Raw genomic sequence first — 24,780 nt, 5'->3', positions numbered from 1 at the left:
TCTCATGGAACAAGCACAACCCAGCAGCACTACTATGTGGTCTGGAATCCTCCATTGGACATGTTCCACTTCTTTATGGAGGTGGAGTTCATCTGAAGATTCCAAGATAACCTAACTCGACATGTAAAAGAAGCATGTAGAACAGGGATGGTTGGCCCACAGAACAGGGATTTCTCTGACCAGAAATCCAACATTACACCACCGAGTCTACTATTAATCAGTAGATCCGAGTCATGTACCTGTTGTAGCTGCCACTGCTGCTGTGGCTGAAACCCTGCAACCATGGGCGACGAAGTTGTCGTCTGCGCGCAAGTCACCTGCAGTGGCTCAGACGATACGAGGCATTGGCACTCCACTTTGTATCGACAGGATGCTGCCGACCTTTGCCTGCAACTTGTATTTTAGTGTTTGATGTGCGTGCCCGTAGGTTGATGGTGACCGCCATGCATGCATGAGCTTTATGCTTGTGTACATCTTGTCCTTTCCGTATCTATAAAGGAATTTTCCATTGGTAATCTATTTTATAACCTTTAATATTCCTAACTTAATTTATCATTTAATTCTAATAAAAAACTTTGGATATTTTTTTTTATTTATTTCTTTTCCTTTTTTCTCTTTGAATATGTTTGGCACTATGTCAACAACTAAGATTCCAAAAATAATTGAAGGATACATATATAGTTAAGGTTTTTTTGTCGACGCAAATAATAGTAATCGAGGGGGTATAAGAAAATAATGATATGATCGATAATTGAGATATTATATTTAATAAATTATATGAAGTAAATTATTGCCAATAGCAATCTCTATTATAAATAAAAAAATATTATTGATATTATAAATAAGGTTATAAATAAATGGGGGACGATAGAGTTGATAGAAGATAAGGAAACATGTTAATATATTCAAGCTAAAGCTATTTCATTTCTACAATAAAGCTTCTTCAATTATTATTCTTATCTTCTATTATTTCTATCATGGTATTAGAACAGTGAGAAAAGCGAAGCTTCGCTCTTGCCTTTGGCCAGCGACCAACGCCGCTGAGAAAAGTGAAGCTTCGCCCTTGCCTTCGGCCAGCTACGTTGGTCGCTGTAGTCACATTCCTGAGAGACCAACGCCGCTGAGAAAAGTGAAGCTTCGCCCTTGCCTTCGACCAGTGACCAACGTCGCTATAGTCACGTTCCTGAGAGGCTCCTCATCTTCCTCACCGCGGTAGTCTTCGTTGATCTACCAACAGTCGGCGGACTTAAGGAGAACGAAGGGTGGACGTAAGGAGAATGAAGGGAACGCTTGTGCCCTTACAGCAACAGCAATCGCAGCAACAACAACGATATGCTCTTGCCCTACTCACGAAGCCTCTCGCTTTAAACCATTCTTTGCATCAATCTAAGATTGATATTCTTATCAGGAGCACAATCTTACGGGGGCATGATAGAAGATAAGGGAACATGTTAATATATTCAAGCTAAAGCTATTTCATTTCTACAGTAAAGCTTCTTCAATTATTATTCTTATATGCTATTATTTCTATCAAGAGTGGCCACAGCAGAAGCCACCGAGGACCGATCACAGCCCACCTTAGTTGGTTTCTTACGTTGCCTTCACATCTCACGACGGTGGAAACGCACTATATCAGATAGAGGAACAGAGATCGAAGTACAGCCCATCCAGACCGAAGGTGTCATCATTCTTGCTTCTTTCTCAGCTAGAATCTAGCTCGAGTTTCGATCTTTAGCTCGGGGGAGAGAGAGATGGGCAACATCTGCGGGATGATGGCGAGTTGGTTCCTGGGCGAGAAAGGGGGCGCGGACGGCATCGGAACCGGGAACTGGACCCAAGAAGAGAACAAGCTATTCGAGCATGCCGTGGCGAAAAGGAGGTTCGACAAGGACACCCCTGACCGCTGGGAAAAGGTGGCGGCGTATATCCCCGGGAAGGCCGTGAGGGACGTCGTGAGCCATTACCGGGACTCGTTGGACTACGTGAGCGAGATAGAAGCCGGTTGGGTCCCGTGTCCTGGCCACGACTCTTCTTTGTCGATGCAGCCTCCATGCGTCGGCGGGAAAAGAGCAGCATCGGATCAAGAGAGGAAGAAAAGAGTTCCCTGGACGCACGAGGAGCACTGGTAAGGCACTCGTAATGTGTTTGAGTTAATGCTGCTCATATTGCTGGTGCTTGAAGTGTATCAGAGTTTGTTCTTTGGGATGGTGGAAGGTATCGGGTAACAATTGAAACTGTGTTGCCTTCGCAGGCGATTTCTGCTTGGTCTCAAAAAATATGGGAAGGGGGATTGGAGAAATATTTCTCGGAATTTTGTGACCAGCAGAACCCCTACTCAGGTGGCTTCTCATGCCCAAAAGTACTTCAGCAGACTGGAAGATAAGAGGAGCTCCGGCATACATGACAGTAGTACTGCCAAATTGCTGGATAACAGGCCTCCTTCTCCATCATAATCATCTAGCTAAGTTCATCGGCGCAGGGGAGGCAATTCGTGCAACCAAATGATGGAGTGACACCTTATGGTATGATGCTGGAAGATCATGCACGTCAGAGTGGCACTTCTCCTTTATATTTGAGATGCAATAGAGTCATCATTCCCACCATGGATGAGATACTATTTCTCGCTGGCCTCTAAATAACTCACCTTGTGCTATCTATATCATGGCATTGTACGCTATAGAAATAAAAGTTGTACCTGCATCAAGACAATATCGTCAGCCTTGCTGTGTCTGATGTGCTTTAAATTTATAAGATGCACACAGCACAGATGAGTCCTTTCTTCAGTTGCACTGCTTAAATTTCAAGTTAATGACAATCAAAATATCGCAAAGGTTATTTAAACATATGGAGATCCAAACTATACATGTTCTCAATTTCGATATATATCATTCGGTACGAGTGTTACATATCAATATGAGAGGATATCGGTATGTGGATCGTCCTCTACTATCAGTGTTTTGATTCGTATTGGATGATATAGGATCTATACTAAGTGGTAATGAGCAAAATCTAATTGTTACTGAGGTATACTAATCGGTACATCCTGAATTTCGATCATTACCCAGGTATATTGGTCGATACACCTTGAATTTTGATCATTATTGAGACGTTCTAGTCGGTATATCTTGATATTTTTAAACAGTTACCTTCACACATCATTAGAGATTTTTTAGCTTTTTTTTCTATGTACTATCAGTATATTTTGGTATATAATTCGATACATATCATACCGAGTAGGACTCGATATATCGATATGAATTGAAATTGAAAACCTTGCTATATCTTTGTACAAGTAGTAGCAATATATCCTCCATTGGATAAATTCCCCTTCTTTATGGATATGGAGTTGATCTGAAGAATCTAAGATAACCAATTTAACACGCAGAAGAAGCATGTAGAACAGGGATGGCTGGCCCACAGGATTAAGTGTTTTACCAAGTCCATCCCCTCTGACCAGAAATCCAACATTACACCACAGAGTCTACTCTTCAAAGCTCAGCATATTAGATCGCAAAGTCATGTACGTGCTGTAGATGACACTGTTGCTGTTCTTCAAACCGATGGTGATGCTTTGGCCGCAAGCCTGCAACCATAGGCGAGAGATTCGTTTGAAGAAGTCAGCTGTAGTGGCTTATATATATATATATACACCCACAGACGACATGCAGCCTTGCTCGTCACTCTGGAACTCATATAAACTATCAATCCGAATACAGAGGCATCACCGACTGTGGGCAATCTGTTCTTCTGCCAGCGAGGGAGTCGTAAGCAAGTACTGAGCCTGACATTCGACATTGCACCTGTCTTCAGTTTCATTGTCAGCAACATCCTGTCTTGGAGGAACAAATTCTATGTTCCAGAACGGACGGGCCATTGCCAAAAGGTCACTATCACCTGGGGTTGCCCTATGCCCCTGCACCCACAAGTATCTCAAAGATGGTAGCTGCCGTAGCCAACGCACGCTCACTAAAACAATAACTCAGCTCAAGCTTTTGCAGCGGCGGGCAACCTCTTGAAAACACCAGAATTCCAGCATCAGATTCCCCAACATTACCCCATCAGTATCCACCGGACATTGCAACCATACTCACCGATGTAACCAAGACCTACATCTGAAAGACCTCCTAGCCTCAGATAAAGTGCAAACCTCCTAAGCTTTGTGCAACCTCTCAGCAGAGCACGAAGACCATTGTCAAGGGATAATTCTGTTATCCTCTCTTCTCGGTCAAGCAAAACAAGCCGGAAATCACAGAGGATTTTGCGGAAATTGCCAAGAGATTCCAAAGCCACATTTGATATATCTGAGGCATATACTGCCAAGTATTCTAGTTCTGGACATCCCTGAGCTAGAGTCAATAACCCTACTTGTGTAACTCGACCTTGTTCATCCCCCAGGCCTTGGTCTTCATCCCCTCGCTCTATTCTGAGCCTTTGCAGTTTCTTGCATGTCTGAGCAACAACCTCTAGTCCTCTGTCTCCAATCACATTCGTCACCTGACAAGAATTAAGAGCTGGAATCAAGCTTCTCCAAAGTAAATACTTACATGATGAACTGTAACAAAATTTGATACTTAAAATAAAAAAAAATTGATGCTTAGGAGAACCTCTAGATTTGGACACCATCGGAGCAGCTGACAGTGATCCTCGGTGCTGAGAAACATGTATTGCAAGTCCAACTTCTTGAGTGAAGCAGCAAGTGGAAATAACAAGTGCATCTCGTTTGTACCCAAATAGATGAGGCCAACACAGCATAGCCTCTGAGGAAACTGAACTGTGTTGTACCTGTTGACCTCTCCAACCTGATCATTAAATGAGCCCCCACCAAACTCTTCCAGCGAAGTTACTCACTGAGAAAACCCAACTAGATCAGAGATGTCATCTTCAGCGAAACCAAGGATTTGCAGTTCCTGGCAAGTAGCTCAAGATCCTGTGGTGTGACTTTAAGCTCTGTCATGTAGAAATTCAACATCTCCAACACAGAATTGTTGACAGCAATCTCATGAACCCATCCATCGTCATTCTCAGCAATTGAGCTTTCTTCCAAGAACAGTGTTGTGAGGTTTCTGCAAATCAGAACTGAAAATCAGTAACATTTGGACATGTATGCTCAAAGAGTAGATATTATGATAGGATATTAAGAAAAGCAGTGATCAATTGGGAAGATGCTGAGTAAAGCAAAATGCCAAATGATCAGTCACAAAAAAATATAAATTTTCATTTATGACTTTGATACAATTGTTATTAGGTCTCAGGTTGGCGTAATAAATGAATGAAAAATTAACAAAAGTCATCCATCTTCCAAAATTTTGCATTTTCAGTTTCCTCCATCATTACTTCCTCATGGTCCACAGCTATACATTTTTCAGATCCAGAAGTTTCCAGTCCACTGAGAAGGATCTTTTGTCTCCTAGCTGACACTGCATGTCTCCAGAAAGCCCCGCTGGTCCTCTTGTCACATCTGTTCTATCCTGTAGAAGACTAAAAGGAAGCAACCTTGCCAGAGGTTTATGAATGTATGGATAAAGGAACCTAAGTTTTCAAGTATCGATCTTCGACCAGACCTTAAGTTAGTGCTCCTCCAAGAGACTCGAATTTTCTCATGTTCATTGCACATATTCTATTATTTTATACAAATTATGCTTCCTTAAATCTTTTCATGTTTTTTGACATTTCTTTTAAATATCCATGAAAGTTGTCAATTGTATCCAACAGAAAGCCATGTATGCACTCCATCCACCTTGCTTAATGCCTAGAGAGTAACTACTAGACATACAATCTCCTAACTGGTACAGTTGTAAATGTACTTCACATATCATCATAAATCATGGAAACAATAGATTTTTTTTGCAAAAAGCTATTCATATAACAAATATGGCATGGCACTCTAATGCAACAGAGAAGTGCTAATAGAAAATAACCAGCTGACTACAAAATTTCAAACTGATCGTGATGTCTTGACGATAGACAAGTCCATATGGGAGCTTGAGAATTGCAGCTGGCACATCACAGAAGAAAAACATATCACAACCTGAACTATTCCTTTTTAAAACTGAAACCTAAGCTACAATGCCTTTGTGGACATCAACAGGAAATGATCATTCAGGACGATATAACTTCGTGAATAAAGATATTTACTAGGCAGTTCAGCTTATTTATCTGAAGATTGTGTACATTTCTTTCAGAATTCATCTTGGTAAAGAATCAACATGAAGTTTAACTAGTGAGACGCCACCAACAGCACCTAGATTACCCAGCCTAGTGATAAGTCAAAGTGGCTCCCAAACAAAAAAAAAGTAGTAGATAGATAAAATTACTTCTCACTTATATGGTGCTTCTGTCCAAGTTTTTTCCTTGGCATTGCTGCCCTTTTCAGGGTCTTCCAACTTTAATCGGCTAAAGTTACCAAATCATATAGCTGGTAAAGATGGGAGTACTTAATGTACCCAAACCACATTGACTATAGTAATAAAAGCCTCAATTCTCAAAGTGGGATACATTAAAATGAATTTGTGTTACCAAAGTGGAACCGCTTGCAACTGCAGAAGGTTCAGCACAAAAGAATTGTTAATTTGTTTAGTTATCTTTAAAGAATAGAGCATGATTTTGCACATGTCAAGCAGATAAGATCAGCTTAATCAACTTCAGCTTGTTCATTTAAATAATCAAAACCAACAGGCACATCAAGACAAATTGACTTTTCAAGTGCATCACAGATAAACAAGCAATCAACTTATCAAGGGCCTTGAACTGCGAATGTGGATACGCAAGGTATTTGTACACATATCCTCCAGTATAATGACAAATTAAGGATATAAGAAAAATCAAAGGAGCTTCTGGCTAATCATTCAAGTATTCGGTAGAAGATAAGTTGATTATTTGGTGAGAAGATGTTGCAGCAGCCATTAAGATACAGGACAATGATAATGGACAAGCTTTATGAAACAATTTGAACGTTGTATATAGTTTTCCTTAACAACAAGAAAAGAAAACTATTTCGGTGTGACGAAGAACAATCAAGCATCAAAATCAACATTAATATACAATTCATCATGATATAACAAGTCAAAAGCCAAATTCTTGCTGATCACTCCCACACTTTAAAAGGACTTGCCATTCCAGTTGCTTATATTTATCTACACTAGTTGATTTAACTCTAAATGATTGGATTCAACAGTCCCTAATCACATCACACTTGAGAGCAACATATATAGAAAGATAGGCCTTAGATACAAACCACATTGACAGGTGAGCTATCACCAAGTTTTGTTACCAATTTAGGATATCAAACATCAAATTAAGCAATAAAAAGATTAAACAAGTATGCAATCAAGAACTAAAGAGCACTAGATTTTCTGCTGGGCACAAGAGTTCAAATCTGGAGGTTAGCCAAGACCCAAAATGCTGTCTACAAGAATCAGGTGAGTGTACAAGCAATCTCCCGCTACAAGGGCGAGAATATACAATCCATTGCATTCCACAGGGCACAAGATAAGGCATAAATGACGGCACCATGCACTATTAACGTGATAAATAAGACAGAGATTAAATGAAATGAGAAGATAAGGCAATAACAAACGTGATGTCATAAGCCAAGAAAGACCAGAAGGTTAAAGAAGCAAACAAGAATAGTTCGTTCCAACGGAGGGCGTACTTACTTGCAAGAACGGGCGACCAGTTAGAGACTATCCATGGAGAACTCGGAGCACTTGTCGAGCTTAAGCGACTTGAGCTTGTCGCCCCTGGCCCTAACGAGCACGCCAATGTCGTCGTCCCTAACAATCATGCGGCGGAAGTAGATGGTCTTGAGGCAACTGAGGGCCTCAGCGATTCCGTGGACCCAGGGGCCGGCGTAGCCACCCCAGTCCTCGAGGGGATGAGGTTGAACATGGAGGCACGGGGCTTGCCGTTGAGCTTGAGGGACTCCAGGTTGGGAAACCTGCGGCGGACCCGGTCGGGGCTTGTGGAGTAGCAGATGGTGATGGTGACGTGCTTCCGCGAGAGGGCGTCGACGTGGTACCACCTTCGGCACACCAGCGAGATGGCCTCCCGGTCGCGAGGGTCCTCTATGTACCCCATCACCCGCTCCAACGCCGTGTCCGGTATCACGAAGCTCCCCACCTTGCTCCGCTGCTCCATCCTTCTTCCCCACGCCCGTCAACCCACACAACCCAGCACCCAACCAACAAAGGATTCACCGACCAGATCCGCTGCGAAAATGCAAGTATCTACGAAGGAGGCGGCAGACTCCAGCACCAGATTCCCGTTCAAACCTCTCCGATCTCTACGACAGCAGCAGACGACGGCAATGAGAAACAAACAACTAAACAGAAGCTAGTAATCCAACCACGAATCCTAGCTCGATCACGAGGCAAACCAAGCGAATCCGGGCGAGAGGCAGCGGCGGCAGCATCCGACGATCGCGACGGGGCGACCTCGTCATCGAGCCCTAAATTTCAGGGCATTTCACCCTCTTTTTTCCTCCTCACATTGGATGAACGAAACGAAAGAAGCAGAGGAGAGGAGGGAGGAAACAAGAAAACAAGCAGTGGAAAGAGGAGATGAGATTATTATGATGACCCCTTTTGCTTCTTCATCATCGTCACCAATAATGTAGTCGTGGGAAACATAGTTTATTATGATCACTCTCGAGCTCACACGCGCATTGCACGCGTGGTGTGTAGTGGCGGCAGACTAAAATTATATGTAAATAAGAAAATTAGATATTGATCTCCGTAGTGTCACAGCTCACAGTGCAGTGCAGGTAATCCCCTGCCATTCCGCCACGCAAACGCTTGCAGAGAATTTTACGTCATCTCCGTTTTCGATCGTCGACTCAGCGTGTGTTTTGTGGGTGGACTTCATAAATAGGAAGGACGAGATTAGAAGATTCTTGTGGGTGGACTTCAGCTAATCAATTTTGAAGAAAGACATGAAGAACAAGAAACCAATAAGCACTTGAAGAAAAGAACAATAGATCTTCACTATAACTCAAACAGTGTGTTTTGATGGGGGATCTGCTACCTGAGATCGACATGATAATATCTATGTTATCATGCATTATCAGAGGGATAAGGTTGAGAAAAGAGTTCTAATAATAAATCGATTGGCAACTAGAAATTAATGACAAGTTAAGATCGCACCTTGTTAAGCCAACAGCAAGCAAACCTCAGGATTCGACACAAACTAGATACCAATTAACTCGTAATGTTCAAAATACACAAGATATTAACATGTCTGCGAGAAACCAATTGGACAATAAATTTCCATGGAGTTAAAAACCTCATGAGAATGTGAAGCTGGAAACAATGAAACCTACATCAGTTACAGCTTATAACTATGACAAACTGCAAGAAGCAACCATCCAACCTGCTTCATGATGATGTGAGATTCTGATGCCCCCTAAAACAAGCTGAAAACTTGATTTGTATCAAAATAGGACAAAAGTCTTTGGACTCCGGCACATGATAATGAACGTGATTTGTATGATCTTAGTTGTCTCCTGAAAGCCAACAAAGAAAGAGTTCCCATCAGATCGACATTGCGCAATCAAATACTATATTCTAAGATCAATGTTTGGTATAAAGATTCAATGGGGATTTTCTTCAACCAAACATCCTCCTATCCACCCCTGGAATTGGACAGCTTAGAAATTCCAATTAACTGTCTGAACCATGGGGATTCGAATTCCTAAGGCAACACCCCAGGGACAGAGCTTGGTAGTTCCGAGATAAACATAAAATCCCCCAATCAAACACAAAAGAAAAACAGGTTGGAATTAAAAAGATATAGCCAAACATGAAAAGATGTTTCTAACAAAACTTGGATCAACACTTGCATTATTTAAAGAAATCCTAGAGTGTCTAGCCCCCGTAACAAATAGGGCCTAAGGGCTTATATATATATTAGCACTTCTGTATACCAGAACTGAAACTCCTATAGACCATGCATCACGTAGTTATGTTGCTATGATTTTATTTGCGATATTTATACGGTTTAACTGAAAGGGAAAAAAAAAAAACATTCCAGGGAAAACATGTAGAAAAAGAAAGAAAGAAAGCGAACTAGCCTATGAGTTCAATATAAACCTGCAACTCTAGTACTCTAATTCTAAATGATGGCATTATGTGATGAGTTTGGGGATATTAAATAATCATGTATTGAAAACTAGAGTATATCCGACTAACATGCAGCCATGACAAGAAGGATCCAAGGAAAAGAAATAATCGACTCTATCAATTTATTTTATGGTTAGGTCTAAGCAAACATCATATCACCAAAAGGAACTTCAATATTATAATGAAGATTATTTGACAATTTCAAAATGTATGTTTAGAAAGATAACTGACTTATAAATAAGAATATCATATCTATTTTCTGATAGGCTTGTCGGAAAGTTGGTTTTCATCTGGACCATTCAAACCGTATCGCAAGTTGCTACCTTTCTAGTTTTTCTATTAACATAGCTTCAATTAATCCTAGACAAGTATTTAATATAGTTCGACAATAAAGCTATAGAATGCAAACTAGACTACTAGTTCAACACAATTATGTGCTGAAGGCATTAAGAAACTGCAATTCTAATGTCCAATGATGGTTACATATATCATGAGTATTTAAACATCAAGTAGTCATATATTCGATCAGAAAATTTCTAACCATGTCCAAGTGCATCCTAGTGAGTAAAATGTATATCTAATTAGCACCTATCCACGACTAAAGGATTAGAAGAAAATAAAATTTCACTTATCACTGTGTTGCTATGTCTAAATGCCACCATTTATAAACATCTTACTTCCAAAGGGAAGATTCCATGTTATACTTAAAGAGACCATTTGACAAGCTGAAGAGAAGAATTTAGAAAGATCATCCTACTGTCTATGTTGTTTCCTTGTCCGATCAAAAGTGATGATAAGGGCTTATTCTGTCTTGTAAAACAAATAACTTTCAGATAGTTGCTGTTTCGGTAAACTTCTTCCACAATTCATTTGAAGATCCCTGCTCTGTTAGCTATATAAAGCTTTAAATTTCATTTAAGAGAAAAGAAGGGTTCATAACTCGCATTAACAATCTAGAGCCAAAAATATGATTCACTGAACTAGTAGAGACAAAACGATTAGAGGTTCTGATGTACTAAACTAACCTGCAAGAACAATCTCTTCCTCCTCTTCTTCTCCATCCCCCTCCTCTTCCGCATTTTCCCCATACATTGAATTGAGATACTCCACAGCCGATTTGGTGAATACCAATTTCTCTGAGTCGAGAATGTCAAACAGGTTGAGCGTTCTGGGGGTTAGCAGCTTGATGGTCCCAATGTTCCTGCAGGAGAGCAGGACGTTATCCGACACCTCCGTCAACAGGAACATGGCCTTCCGCTTGGGGTCGAGCCCCCACCTCCGCATGGCCGCCACGAACTCCTTGGTCTTGGGCCCGGCCTCGAACTCCTCGCCGAAGTCCTCCACCACAAGGGCGTCGGCGGCCGCGGCGGCGCTGGCGAGGGCAGTGGACAGAGCGAGGCGCTTCTCCTTGCGGTTGATCTTGACGCTCCAGTCGCGCGGCTTGGGGCCGAAGACGACGCCACCGCCGGGGCGAAGCGGGGTGCGCTGGGATCCGCGGCGGGCGCCGCCGGTCTTCTTCTGGGGGTAGGGCTTCTTCCCTCCACCGCGGACCTCGCCGCGGGTGAGGGTGGAAGCGGTGCCGCGGCGCTGGTTCTGCTGCTCGGCGACAAGGCCGCGGTGGACGACGGCACGGGCAGTGTCGGAGGGGGCGGACTTGAGGTCGAGGGGGACGTCACCCACCTTCTCCCCGGAGAAGGAGATCACGGGGATGGCGGCGAGCTCGCAGCGGACACGGAGGCGGACGGCCGACGGGGCCTTGGCGAGGGACACGTTAGCAAAAGAATGGGAATTGGGTGCGAAGAGCGGAGAAGCGACGAAGGAGGAGGAGAGGGAAGGAGTTGTCGCACAAGAGATCCGCATCTTTGCCCTACCCTTTCTCCTCTTATCTTTGCTTCGCTTCGACCTGGCTTCGCTACTGGGTTGTGGCGGAAGAAGGCTATCCCTTTATCCAACCCATTCCAATACCTTCGTCGTAATTACCCGGAAATTTTCGCATATATAGATAATAGATAATATTAACACGAATTTTTATAGCACGTGAACGACACGTGCGTAGGTACACGTACCGTAGATATACGCACGGCCTTTTCTATAATAATGGATTTCTTTTCTTTTTTCATCTTGCATTCAGTACACATCATATATAAATATGCAACATAAATGTTTCATAGAAAAAAATAGAAAACAGCCATGTATTGTGATCATCATTCTACAATTAAAAAGTTAAAATTAAGAGTTTGATAGAGATTACATCTTCAATCAATTATCATCCGACATGTGACCAATCACATGACTTATCTACCCACGTGGCGAATGATCTAAGGTGAGCAATTATACGTTAACCCCTTATTGTCCGGATGAATAAAAGGTCAATGGAGATTGTTGATGACGATTAGAGATTACCTTTCTAAAATATTTCATATAATATTGTGTCTCTTAATGATCAAGTATAAAAACTTATCTTTAATACAATAAAAGAGTGATCGTCTTTTTGACCACTCATGTATACTTATATATCTTACGTTATTAACTTGGGTATCGAATGGATCAAATTGGGAAACCTCTTTTGACATTGGTCTTCGTGTAGGTGATACCTTGGGAGCTCGATATTTTCACCTCAAACGCACATCGGACAATCCTATACATACATATATAGACCACATCAGGCTGACCAGGGTGTCAACCCTCTTAATGAACGCTCGAGCGATGAGGCTTTGCCCTCGACCTAGAGTATTTTCACCCAAGGGGGTAGTACCCACCCTTTCTACATATTGACGCATCCACATCAATGCAAACGTTGATGTAATACTAGCATCTATTCAACGACATAGATTTCTCACCTCTAGGGATGACCCTGACCCACTTACTCATCCCAGCCAAGTTATTCTTGAATCTCACTCAACAAATGCAAATATTAACGGACATGATATATGTCATCGCTCCACTTTTACCCTAGTTAGCCCAACAAGCAATACCACCAGCTCAATCACGATCAACGGCTCAACCTCCACCAGCATCAACGCCCATCAAGGTTCACCCATCCAACGTGGTGCCAACATCCCAAGAGCGTCGAAGACCCGTCGAACCACTAGTTGAGGGGGCACTTTAGTCTCAAATCGTATAATTTAATGGATCGTACCACCACTCTACCCTAGTTGAATCCGAGACACAATCGATGGATCTGACGAAGGATTCCTTATAGATCCAACTACGACAGATGGACTAACGTTTAGAAGAGATGCGATAAGAGTTCCAACAATCAAAATGAGAAGTTCTAGCCCAAAGTCGACAAGCATAGCCAACCTGCATGGACGCTATTCATGGATGGTTTTGCCACCTCAGATGGAGGCAATACCATACTCATCCTAAAAGGTATGAGCAAGCTCTTTGGTTTGGGTTCAAAATCTCCAACAATGAAGACGAGTATGAAACACTTCTCTCGGGGCTTCAGCTCGCCCGAAAGCTTCAAGTCTAGGACCTGACAATGTTCAACAACTCATAGCTAATCATGAACCAAGTGAAAAAGAACTAGAAGGCTCGAGCTGTAAACATGGCAAAGTACCTTGTCAAGGTGCAGAAATTAACCCACAGTTTCTCCCAGCTTAATGTGTTATGGGTCCTTGGAGAAAAAAATGCACACGCTAATGCACTTGCTATATTAGGATTGATTTGAGCACCGAAGGATAGTTGGTCATTGGTCGAGCATTGCCAGCCCAAACCATTAAGAAGCACGACGTGACTATAGAAGAGCCAAGCTTGACGGATAAGATATTGCAGTACAAAAAAGACGAAACATTCCCGACAAACCCCACATCGGTTAGAAGAGTCAAGTATCATCAAGCATAGTATTGTATAATTAATGATTCCCTATATCGTAGGTCTTTTTGTCGATCATTCCTCGTTTACCTAACACCCCAAAAGGTCGAGAGGGATCCAAAGTACAACATCTAGTTCATTCGGCACGTCAAACTTATATCTCTTCAATCCATTGCCGATTTGGTGCCATGTCGTTCAACATGTCTAGTTCATCATGCTCGAGTGTTGCTAGTGGCAATCCATCGTCGACATGCTGCTCATATCGTTAATGGATCCACCTTAGTCAGATAGGGTTAGGTTTCCCGACCTCCTCGTCTCTTCCCAATCTGGTCAGGTTTGTTGATTGCTACAACTCGAGTAGAGAAGGGGGTCAAGTTTCCCGACCTCCCCGCTCAAGCGAAGGCAGGGGTTGGGTTTCCCGACCTCCACACCTCAAGCATAGGCGACGGTCAGGTTTCCTGATCTCCACGCCTCGACGATGACTACAAGCGAAGGGGGAGGTGTTCAGTCATCGCTAAGGCATAGAGGTCAAAAAACCCAATCCCCACCTTCGCCCGAGGGACTTCAAGGACGTCGGAAAACTTGATCCTCACCTTCATTGAGGCGGGGAGGTTGGGAAACCCAACCCCCACCTTTGCCCAAGGCATAAAGATCAGGAAACCCTACCCCCTCCTCTGCCTAAGCCATGGCAGTCAACTAACTCGACCAAGTCGGGAAGATACGAGGAGGTTAGGAAACCCAATCTCGTCCGACCAAGGTGCATCCCTCGATGATATGAGGGGCTCAAGCACAATGAACTAGACATGTCGAACAAACTAGATGTGCTACCAAATCGACGATGGATCAAAAATTTATAAACTTGACGTGTCAAATGAACTAGATGCCACATTTTGGATCCCTTTCGCGAGAGCTCCGAAGCAAGCTTTGGGGAAGGGGACCAATGATAAGGAGTACGTTGTTATGGAAGGAGAAAATGAAATTGTTATGGAAGGAGAAAATGAAATCCATCCTCCACCTATCTGCTCACATAGGCAAGGAAGATCCGTAGTTATGGGTTGCCCCTCCCTTGTTGCCCACATGGATAAAAGATCAAAGGAGACTGTTGGTGGCGATTAAAAACTTCCTTCCGACTATGTATAAAAACTCATTTTCAATACAATGAAAAAGAGGATCCGACTATATATAAAAACTCATTTTCAATACAATGAAAAAGAGGATCATCATCTTTTTTGACTACTGTCATCCATGCTCACATATCTCCGGTTACTAATTTAAGTATCAAAGACATACTCACATATCTCCGATTACTAATTTAAGTATCAAAGAAATCAAATTAAGAAACTTCTCTCGTGCTCAGTTGATTAAATTTGAAGTTGGATGATAGCCAAAAGAAAAAGCACGTCCAAATCCAAAGACTTCCACCTTATTATATTGTACCTAATCTTACCTTTGTTTGACACAAAGGTTTAACCCAATGTCAATATTACACTCCCATCTGTCATCAGGGTGTTCCTACTGTAAATATACTCAGTATTACCTAAAATATACATTATCAGCTTTGCAAAATGGCAGAGCTAATAGGAAGCTTAGCAATCTGCATTGGTCTTGGAAATGTGTGGTAACAGATCATACAATTCATTGAATACCTACTTCCACATGTAGAAGAGACTCAGATGATTAATACATTTGTACCATAATGCCACCAACAAGCAATCCGGACAGATCAAATTGGAAGTACTAATATTATCAGGTCGGGCCAAAAAATAGGCATTCCTCGGCTACTCCAGTAACAATTCATAGGAGAGACTAAAAGCACTCACCTTAGATTCCACATAATTAGTCAGAATGTAACTTTTCCGTTTAGTCATCTGGTGTTGGGGACAGCAGGAGGGCACCTGCCCCTTTTATCACTAGTAATCTCATCTTCGATTTCACTTCCATCGAGACCAAGCATGTTATTATTGACACTTTGTTCAGAACTGACTGTGCTGCTTGTGGCCAGAGGAGAGTCCGAAACACTGACTGTTCTGCTTCTGGTGGCTCCTGACCTCACACTATAGACGGATGATGCTGGAATGTTTGCCATCAATGGCCTCAAACTGTTAGGAACACTCCGCCTGATATCCTGAGTTTGCAAAGATATCCAGTCAAGGTTGCATCATAATTCAGAAATTTGACCATTAAAGATGGATAACAATCTTGGAAAAGCAGGATGTTGTGGCTAAGTGTAGAGCAAAAGATATGAAAGATGATATATAAATACCATGTGCCTCAACGCCATGTCCAGTGATTTCTTTGACAGAGTCCTCCCAAAACCAGCACCATCTGGTGAAAGAGAAGACTTGCCAGAGAAGTTATTATGGCTTGATCGTTGTTCATCTTGCTTCGGAGGTGCAAGTCTTCTCATGTTCACTATGCGTTCAACCATCTTATTTCCAATTATAACAGGGTTCACATTGTCACTGCCACTTGCTTGTGGTCTGCTTGATGGTGGAATGGAACTGCCTTTATGAACATTACCGTTGGGAACCCTCCCTCTGGATGGAGAGCAAGACTGTCTCCTTGGACGGATGTTTGGCCCAGGCTCAACAGAAGATGATCGACTGCTGGGAGCTCCAGGTCTACCCCGAGAAGCTGAGGAGGGTCTCTCAGGCAATGTTGTCCTTAAATTTGGGGGTGCATCCAGAGAAAAACCAGGGATGTCTGTGGGTTTCAATGGTCTAGGTTTTATGGTTGGAGAGCTTCCATGTGGCGGCACTGAACTTTTAGATATTGTTGGACCTGACTTCGTGACAGAAGATGATCTACTTGATGGAGCAGAACTGGATGATACAGTAGATGGCACAGAAGGTCGTCTTGTAGGGGTAGCTGACCTTGATGAAGGCTTGCTGACTACCGGCACTGATGGCCTAGATGTCGGCGTGGAAGATCTAACAGGTGTTGACGATCGTGGTGGAGCCAATGACTTTGACGGCAAAGTAGTTCGAGAAGGGGGAGTGGAAGGTCTTGTTGGTTTTGAAGCAGCAGGTAACGTTGGACGTCCGGTTGGAGTTGCAGGTCTAGATGAACTATGAGTAGGACCACCAGATGATGATGGTCTGCGGGTTCCAATCGCAGAGTTCAAGCCAGATGATGATGCTGGTTGCCTTGGTGCCAGTGTGCTCCTTGAAGGATCTGGAGAATTTGCTAACTGAAAACACAACATTATAGTGCATAGAAGTAACATCAGAATAAAGCAATGCACCAAAGAATTCATTGTAGAAATGTATTTGCATAAAGATTTGCATACATAAACATTGTTTCCATAATCAAAATTGTCCAACTGTGATGGAAGAATAATTCCACCGGCAAATTGGTTGGATATGACAAGCAAAAATGGACAACTTGTTTGGAGTGAATAAAGAAATTTTGACCATAACTATAATTCAGCACTTAAAACAAATTGACATGTATGGCCAACAAAGAAATTCTCTAATCATGGCATTTAATGTCAAAATGTTAGTGAAACTGATTTTCAGTCAGATCAACAGGGAGTTTGAGGAAAGAAACATTAGATAAAAGCCAGTTCTGTAAGCTATTTGTTTATCAAAATGGAATGCAAAGAGAGAGAGAGAGAGAGAGAGAGAGAGAGAGAGAGGGATGTGATTATCAAGATTTGTAAATCTTTTTAAGATATAATTAACCATGAAGCTATAGGAGTACTGGTTAGGAACATCCTGATTGATCTTTATATGGTTAGATGACTTCCAAGGCCTCAGGTATAAGCTAAGAGAACAATTTAGTTAGTGAATTAAGCAAGAACTTGGATATGCAACAGATGATTCTTGCACAGCCCTTGCTTCTGATTGAATGTGTAGACACTGGATTACCTAGAATTTGTACAGATGATTTCATGAATTCATGGCACATCCAAAATTGAGAAGCCTGATAAATAATAGTTATATAAGTAGAGTTAGCAGTTTCTAGGACATGGAGGAATCGTAAAGAAATGTTCAATGCTCTATCATGAAAGCTGTAGAAGGAACTATGCGAAAATGGACAATGATTTAGATCTCTTCCACCCATAACCTACCAAGTTCACACATTGATGCAACTGCTTGAGGATTGAGTCCTAGATTTTAATTACCTAACCTTTTAGGTTTTAATGGAGAAGCAGTTTTCTTCTAACTTTAAATGAAAGTTAAAAGTTATACTGACAAGATACTAATTATTGAAGTGGGGCTCAATTATTTTTCTTTGCCATTCTTTTCCATAGAGTTGAGCACCTCAACCCAGCATAAACAAAGAGAGAAATTGTAGATGGTTTACTGGTGCAACATATATCCAGAAAGCCTATTGTAGTTATACAAATGTAAAAGTAATACTAGAATATGCATCAAACAAATCCATGGTTTCTTGTGGGTCCAAATTCACATTAACATAGGCATGGAATCTGCTATGTGCAAGCTTAAGGAGATACATAGTTAGACAGCTCACCCTAGATTTCAGCACCGTGGGGCGAGCTTTTGGAGTCCCAGTGCTGCCAACAGGAGATCTTTTAGATTCAGTATCTAGAGATGGAAAAAGTGGAGTACCTGGTGGCGTAAGAAGCCTACAAAAAGAAAAAAAAAATCACATCATAAAAGTTAAACAAGTAGTAACTACCCAATTAGATTATTCTGAACTTGGCTACTTCTTCATTGTATTGTATTCTCATCATTTTGTGTTTATCAAATTTGCATATTAAGAAGATCATGCTATCATATAAAATCATAAAATCTGACATCAGAAGTTAACAATGTCATAGTGCATTCAAGCTTACAAAGCAAATAAAAATTTGTTCAGGGCAAAAAATATATTAATTTCAGTATTGTGCAATACTAAACATGAAATTAATATACACCTACATATCTACAATATATGACCAATGTACAAATTCTTATAAATAACATTAACTGATATTTTGATAACTATCTTCATCATTAACTTAATATAACTCCATACAAGCAAACTATTATCTTCCATCCATTCATCTGAATAGGCTGCCAACAGGACTGGACACATACCTATATCAGAAGCATGGATCTTCAGGGTTATGGGTTAACAAGTCATATGTAGATTGGGAATCGAGGTCAGGTTCTAATTTCAGGCCTGCGATACTTTACTAATTATTAGTGACTCGCCATGTTAGAATATAAATGATATTTATCTATTAGCTTAAGGTGGTAATATGCTATTGGACCAGGAAGTCCTCAGTCTTAAGCTTTTAGATCAGTTGGTACTCAGTTAAAAATCTAAAATGACACTTAAGCTACTTTGCTTTCTCAGATGCGTGGGGAAGTATTAGAAGATAAATGACAAAGATCTATATCATCAAGCAGGTAAGCTTTTAGATGTGTTGGCAATGGTTAAAGCTTTGACACGCATGCTTTTGTGTCAATCCTCCAGCCCAACTTTTAACATGGAATTGGTGGTGGTTTGAAGTTTAGGGGAAGATATGAAAACAGTCGCTATGGTTCAAATATTTAATTGCTTATCATGAAGATACATATACAACACAGAAGAGACATGAAGTGCAAATATAATTTACAAATAAATAAGCCTCAAAATTAGTTTAGGTTAACAACATATATATATTAAGAAATTAGTTCTTCAGAATAATAATTTAGGATACACAACGTTGTATCGTCATGGACTTAACTGGTTTTGCCTAAATCGTGCGGCACCCTTCTATCGAACTTTTGAAATGCAAAAAGTTTTGCCCTAAAAAATTAAAATTTCGTCCTGACTTAGAGCAAGTCTTCAATAGTTTTGGTCACCTTTGGGATTGTACCATCTTCCCTATCATTTTTGTCGCCTACTCCTCTGAGTAGAAAAGGTACAGCATCGCATATTGCCTACTCCGTTCCTTAGTCGAGTACTTTTACAATGACCCGAAGTCCCTCACTTTCGGCTATCTTGATGAGAAGCCCGTCGACACGGGTCTTCCAAAGTTTCCTGGCCTCTGCCTTTGATCTTGTCTCGATACTTGGAGTTTGTCTCTGCATTCTTCACCTCCTCAGCCCCTTTCAGGACCAAGCACTCTCCCTTCATGAGAGCAAGGGATCAATGACTCCATAAAAGTCCTACTTAGACGGTACCATGGCATTGCCATGCCCATGGCCCTACTATCTATCGTCTCGCATCTACATCCCTTTCTTCGCGATCGGTTGATCCACCTCGGTATCACTATGGCACACCTTTGAGTCCACCTCCATTTTTACCAACGCTTGGTTTTAGATAACTAAGTCCCTCTGGGCTCTTCATCGCTTCCTCGCCCCTTTCAACCATTTACTTTAATACCTTTGTGTTCTCCGAGCAATTCCTTTTGGTCGATGGACAAACAGACTACAACTCCTATGAATGGCCTCCGCCATCATGTTACAGGGCTCGCGCCAATTCTATTCTCCTTTGCGTCCTTGGTAGCAACTTTTACTCACTCGGCCTTGTCTTTCGACTTGTCGGGCTCCCTTAAGCGAATATAAACTTTAGAGCAATCACTCTGATTATACCTCTATATGATCAAGTCTCTCTCATGGGACTCATTGGTACTTGCACTCGAAATTCTCCCTTGACAGTACATAACACCCGTATACTAATGATCATGACTTTTATCTTATGCAAAATTCGATGCACGCATGAAAGACCTATCTTTGCGATATCATGGCATTTACTCCTTAAATTCATAGCTCTTCTAGTTGTTGTGTTATTCACCGAAGTGGAGCTCCCAATAGCTCCTGATCATGCCTCTGTATGATCAAGTCCCTCATGAGACTTCTCTCGTGTGTGTCACATTGCTTCGAATTGTTCCACCATGATCCGCTACATCATGTCGTCTTCTAGTGGCATCTTCATTACATTTTGATCTTTATGTGATAAACTCGAACTACAATCTCTACCTGTGTGGCCTTTGCCAACACATCGTAGGGCCTCTATCACCTCCAATTGTGTTTGCTCATTTGGCAATCGACCTTCGTCCACTCGCTTTCGGGTCACACCCGGACGAAGCACAGCTCTAGGACAATCCGTCACCTACTAGCTCTCGAAGTCTACCAACTTCACTGAAATTAGTGCATTATTGTCTAAATTCTGGGCTCCTACCCCCAGCACAATCTCCACTGTGTACCGCTTCCTTTGTGGCAATTTAAATGGCAGCACTACAATATATTCTTCAAGAGTATCTGCTTACGCATCCTCTTGCCCCGTATCAAAGCCTTCTAACCCCATCTTTGCCTCTGTAAGTTGAGTCGTCTTAGTTTCTTCGTTAAATGCTTCGCCAAGATAAGGTGCATATGCCTCGAAACTCCCTTTGACTTTGGCACTATACAAGATGAGTCCGCTCCATTAGAACAAGGGACCCATGGAATGACATGATCTCGCTCTTGTCTCTGCAAGAGTTCATGTCCTTGACCTCTGTCCAAGAAGAGCTTTGTGTCTTCTCTCCATGTTCCGTCTTCTATGTCGACTCCCTTCATGCGGCTTAGGCACTTCACCAAGTTCCACCCAAGTTACTCTGCTCCTTAGTTTGTTTTGAGTTAATGGTGGCCCTCGCACCCATCATTTCACGGCTAAGTCCTGCATTGAGTTCAATCTCCACATCGACTCTAAGTGTGCATTCGTTTGATGTTATCTTGGGTCGATACCCCACTTAGATCTTGCAATGCGTCCACCAATGCATTACCTTGTGTAAGATCATGCGATGACTCCTCATCGTTCACTCGGTCTGTTAAGCTTTTTGAAGTTGTTGTCTTGAGTCTGCTCTCCACCTTGACTCTAAGTGTATCTTCATTTGGTGTTACCTTGGGTTGATACCCCAGTTGATCTCATAATGCATCCACCAACGCATTACCTCGTGTGACATCATGCGACGACTCCACACTGTTCGCTTGGTCCGTTGAGCTTTTTGGAGCTATTAGCTTAAGGTATCCCTTCTCAACATGAGCAATCAATCCATTACATATTATTCTCCCTTTGGAGAACCAAAACTTATCCCTCTTGGATATGTCCCGTTGGAGTAACTTTTCTCTTCGCATCCTTCCCTCTAGAAGTTTTGGATACCACCATCCCTTTGGACTATTCCGCCTTGTTGAACAAACTATGCACTATTCCACCTCCCAAATGCTCTTGCCAGATTGCGACTCTTCACTAATACAGCCCTCGCTGCACCCCTAAAGGCCTAACAACATGCTGAACTTATTGCACACTTCAACCTTCTACGAATGTATTCTTCCCATGCTGGAGAGAAAGTTTCAATGCTTCATGGCGTCAAGTTTCGATCGCCTCAGGATGGACACAGATAGCCCATCATCCGCATACAAGCCCTTGCACGAGAACTGAATCCTTCGAGTTAACAATTCTCCTCACCTCTGTGAGCTTTGCACAACTCTTTTGGTCACTGAGCAACCCATCCCTCCTTGTACGATCTCATCCCTTGCCAAGCACCCTGCTTGCCTTAAGCACTATCGAGTTTGGTTGCCAACATCAAGTCGTAGCTAGAACTCAGGCATCCCAACCTTTGTCCACTACGTATTCTTCTCAGCTCGCTTGTCCTCGTTGTGTCTCTCGCGCGAAGAGTTAGTCATTCCTCTGAATGGCAATCTCGGATGTCTGCTCCTCTGAGTGGCTCTTTTCCCTACATCTCAACACCTATTTCCCTCAAACAATCGTGCGAGCTAGCTGCCCTCAACACAGCCTCGCTAAGTCCCCCACGTCTACATACCAAGCGTTTTTAAATGTGCTTGTCTCACTCTAATACTATATGTCACGGACTTAACTGGTTTTGCTTAAGTCGTGCAGCACCTTTGCATGTCCGTCCGCAAAGAATCGACCTTCCCTAAACCTCTTATAGTCCCTTAAGGACCTAGAAAAGAGAAGACGGGTTAAAGAAAACATTTAACTCGGGATCACACAACCAGTCATTTAAGCAAACACTTGATAGATAATACAAATTACAAACATAGATTTCGCAAGCTCTGAACGGCCACGCGACAAATTGTTCAAGGTGGTCTGCCACGGCCAAAAGTCTCCATAAGTGCCAACATGGCACTATTGCGGAACAAGGCAGCGAACCAACCCTAGGCACTACTCCAAAGGCCTATTCAACCGTGTCCAACTCAGGTAGCTCCTTGGTGTTGTGCTAGCTGACAGTCCACACCACTCAACAGAGCTAGAAAACCCTCAAAATGATTAGTTTGTTTCTGGGTTGTTTTGTCTCTACGTGACGATTACACACAACCTGTGTTTATAAGCCTGAAACGGCTACAAAAGCCAACCAAAATAAGGTTGTCAAGCCTACTACAAGTCCTTTACATGCTATACAAAGCATCAACAAAACCAAAAGATATGAACATATACATGCATTACATTGAACACCGTATTTACAATTTTGTCTATGACAATATGATACTAAACAATTTGAATCTTTGAAATTGTTATTGAGTAGTCGGCTAGCACAAGGAACTAAGAATCGTGGAATGAACACTAAATGGTGAGAAGAACCACATTTATTGGAGTATCCTAGAGTTCCTTGAGCTGAGTAACAAAATGCAAACAAAGGTTTTCCGTTTTTGGATTCTAAGATTCATAAATCTAAACCAACATTGGTCACATTTAAACGAACCCACCACTGGCATGTTTTGACAATGTCCAAAAGGCGCCACTGTTTTTAATACCGTATATGCCACAATCGAGCTTCCAGATCGTTTCCTTCAAACATATTAGTATGCAGACATAAAAATTATGGTCATCCAAAACTTTTAAGACAAAAGCATTTTGCCTCCTTTACAAGACGTGCCTTATGAAGAAAGCATTTCACAATATATTAGCATAGTGATCCTAACACCTCAAGATTAATAGTGATGGCATTGGCAAAAGGAAAACATTTCACGGAGAACACGATGAATAGCCAGAGAAAGGTGCGAACAGAAAGAAAAATATTGCGAGGGTACCAGTCATAGTCATTCTTTTCACTGTCCGAATTCAGAAAGTCATCGATTCCAGCCTTGCGCGCCGGTGCTGATGAGGCGATCTTGAATATGGGAGCAGTCCCAGGTTTAGCCCCTACAATGCAGGAAACATAGAAAAGAGCGGCCAAAGTAAACGTATTGCTAGCAAGGAATCTGCAGCTGACGGCCGAGAGAGGGTAAAAGGAACAAAAACTGGTCATTTCTTCAAGAAAGGAAAACCTAATGACGACATTACCCAGAGGCGGATCGAGCTCGCCGGCGCCGTGCAGGAGAAGGTTGTTCCGCTCCTTCTCCAGCTTGCGCATCTCGAGAAAGAGGGCGAGCTCCTCGTCCGCCTCTTTCGTCACCGTTCTCCCTGTCGCTGCTCCTGCCCTAAAGCTCCGATTCATTTTTCCTCCCACCAGGAAGCAACCTCGTCCAAGGTGGAATCGCCAAACTTAGAAAGAAGAGGGCAGATCGCCACACCAAGCTCGCAAATGGGAAGAATGCAAACGGTGGACACGGAGCAGCACAAGAATGCGACGACGGGAGCAGCAAAGAAGAGAAAAGGGACGCAGTGACTGCGGAAACCTAGCTCCCTTGACCGCGCCCCCGCAATGGTGAGGACGCCATAGGACTAGGGGTCGAGGTCGGCGAGCTAGCTCGGATCTGGCAGATGGTGACGGAGAGGAGGAGGCGCAGGGGGCACAGCGTCGCTGCGTTGTCCGAGTGAGGAGAGGGGCTAGACGAGGGTGTGCTTTCAGCTCGGGAGTCGGGAGGCGGCCCGTCTAACTTTTATGTTGGTTTGGAGTGTCTCATCTCGTGCTTTGTTTCGAGCCGAGACGATGTGGTTTCAGTTGTGGTCGTGATACGCGGGCGAACCACAC

General features: G+C 42.4%; 3 protein-coding genes and 1 pseudogene across 4 annotated transcripts; 1 reads left to right on the top strand and 3 right to left on the bottom strand.

Moving 5' to 3' along the window:
* Positions 1-1,565: 1,565 nt before the first annotated feature.
* Positions 1,566-2,783, top strand: LOC103994381 (transcription factor DIVARICATA). Its single transcript, XM_018830155.2, has 2 exons — positions 1,566-2,125; positions 2,252-2,783. The coding sequence occupies exons 1-2, from the start codon at positions 1,752-1,754 to the stop codon at positions 2,451-2,453; spliced, it is 576 nt and encodes a 191-aa protein (XP_018685700.2). The 5' UTR covers positions 1,566-1,751; the 3' UTR covers positions 2,454-2,783.
* Positions 2,784-3,257: 474 nt separating this feature from the next.
* Positions 3,258-9,022, bottom strand: LOC135618582 (coronatine-insensitive protein homolog 1b-like; annotated as a pseudogene).
* Positions 9,023-9,172: 150 nt separating this feature from the next.
* On the bottom strand, positions 9,173-12,084 carry LOC135618583 (large ribosomal subunit protein uL4c-like). Its single transcript, XM_065119571.1, has 2 exons — positions 11,141-12,084; positions 9,173-9,499 (listed from the first exon to the last, which is right to left on the bottom strand). Exons 1-2 carry the CDS (start codon positions 11,973-11,975, stop codon positions 9,489-9,491), a joined length of 846 nt encoding a protein of 281 aa, XP_064975643.1. The 5' UTR covers positions 11,976-12,084; the 3' UTR covers positions 9,173-9,488.
* Positions 12,085-15,506: 3,422 nt separating this feature from the next.
* LOC135618581 (uncharacterized) lies at positions 15,507-24,700 on the bottom strand. Of its 2 annotated transcripts, XM_065119570.1 has the most exons (5): positions 24,150-24,699; positions 23,897-24,008; positions 18,408-18,522; positions 16,195-17,121; positions 15,507-16,056 (listed from the first exon to the last, which is right to left on the bottom strand). In XM_065119570.1, exons 1-5 carry the CDS (start codon positions 24,301-24,303, stop codon positions 15,796-15,798), a joined length of 1,569 nt encoding a protein of 522 aa, XP_064975642.1. In that variant the 5' UTR covers positions 24,304-24,699; the 3' UTR covers positions 15,507-15,795. The 2 variants fall into 2 exon arrangements, with proteins under 2 accessions (XP_064975642.1, XP_064975640.1); XM_065119568.1 differs by having other exon boundaries at positions 23,897-24,700.
* Positions 24,701-24,780: the final 80 nt, after the last annotated feature.

The sequence above is a fragment of the Musa acuminata genome, chromosome BXJ2-8 (assembly GCF_036884655.1).
Source record: "Musa acuminata AAA Group cultivar baxijiao chromosome BXJ2-8, Cavendish_Baxijiao_AAA, whole genome shotgun sequence".
Lineage (NCBI taxonomy): Eukaryota > Viridiplantae > Streptophyta > Magnoliopsida > Zingiberales > Musaceae > Musa > Musa acuminata.
This window is presented reverse-complemented; position numbering and strand designations above follow the sequence as displayed.

Excerpts from the sequence above, each read along its gene's own strand:
- LOC103994381 (XM_018830155.2), top strand. The coding sequence starts at position 1,752 with ATGGGCAACATCTGCGGGATGATGGCGAGTTGGTTCCTGGGCGAGAAA. Across the intron at positions 2,126-2,251 it reads TGGACGCACGAGGAGCACTG|GCGATTTCTGCTTGGTCTCA; the intron begins GTAAGGCACTCG and ends TTGCCTTCGCAG.
- LOC135618581 (XM_065119568.1), bottom strand. The coding sequence starts at position 24,303 with ATGAATCGGAGCTTTAGGGCAGGAGCAGCGACAGGGAGAACGGTGACG. Across the intron at positions 17,122-18,407 it reads CCACGGTGCTGAAATCTAGG|TTAGCAAATTCTCCAGATCC; the intron begins GTGAGCTGTCTA and ends TTGTGTTTTCAG. Across the intron at positions 16,057-16,194 it reads ACATGGCGTTGAGGCACATG|GATATCAGGCGGAGTGTTCC; the intron begins GTATTTATATAT and ends TTGCAAACTCAG.
- LOC135618583 (XM_065119571.1), bottom strand. The coding sequence starts at position 11,975 with ATGCGGATCTCTTGTGCGACAACTCCTTCCCTCTCCTCCTCCTTCGTC.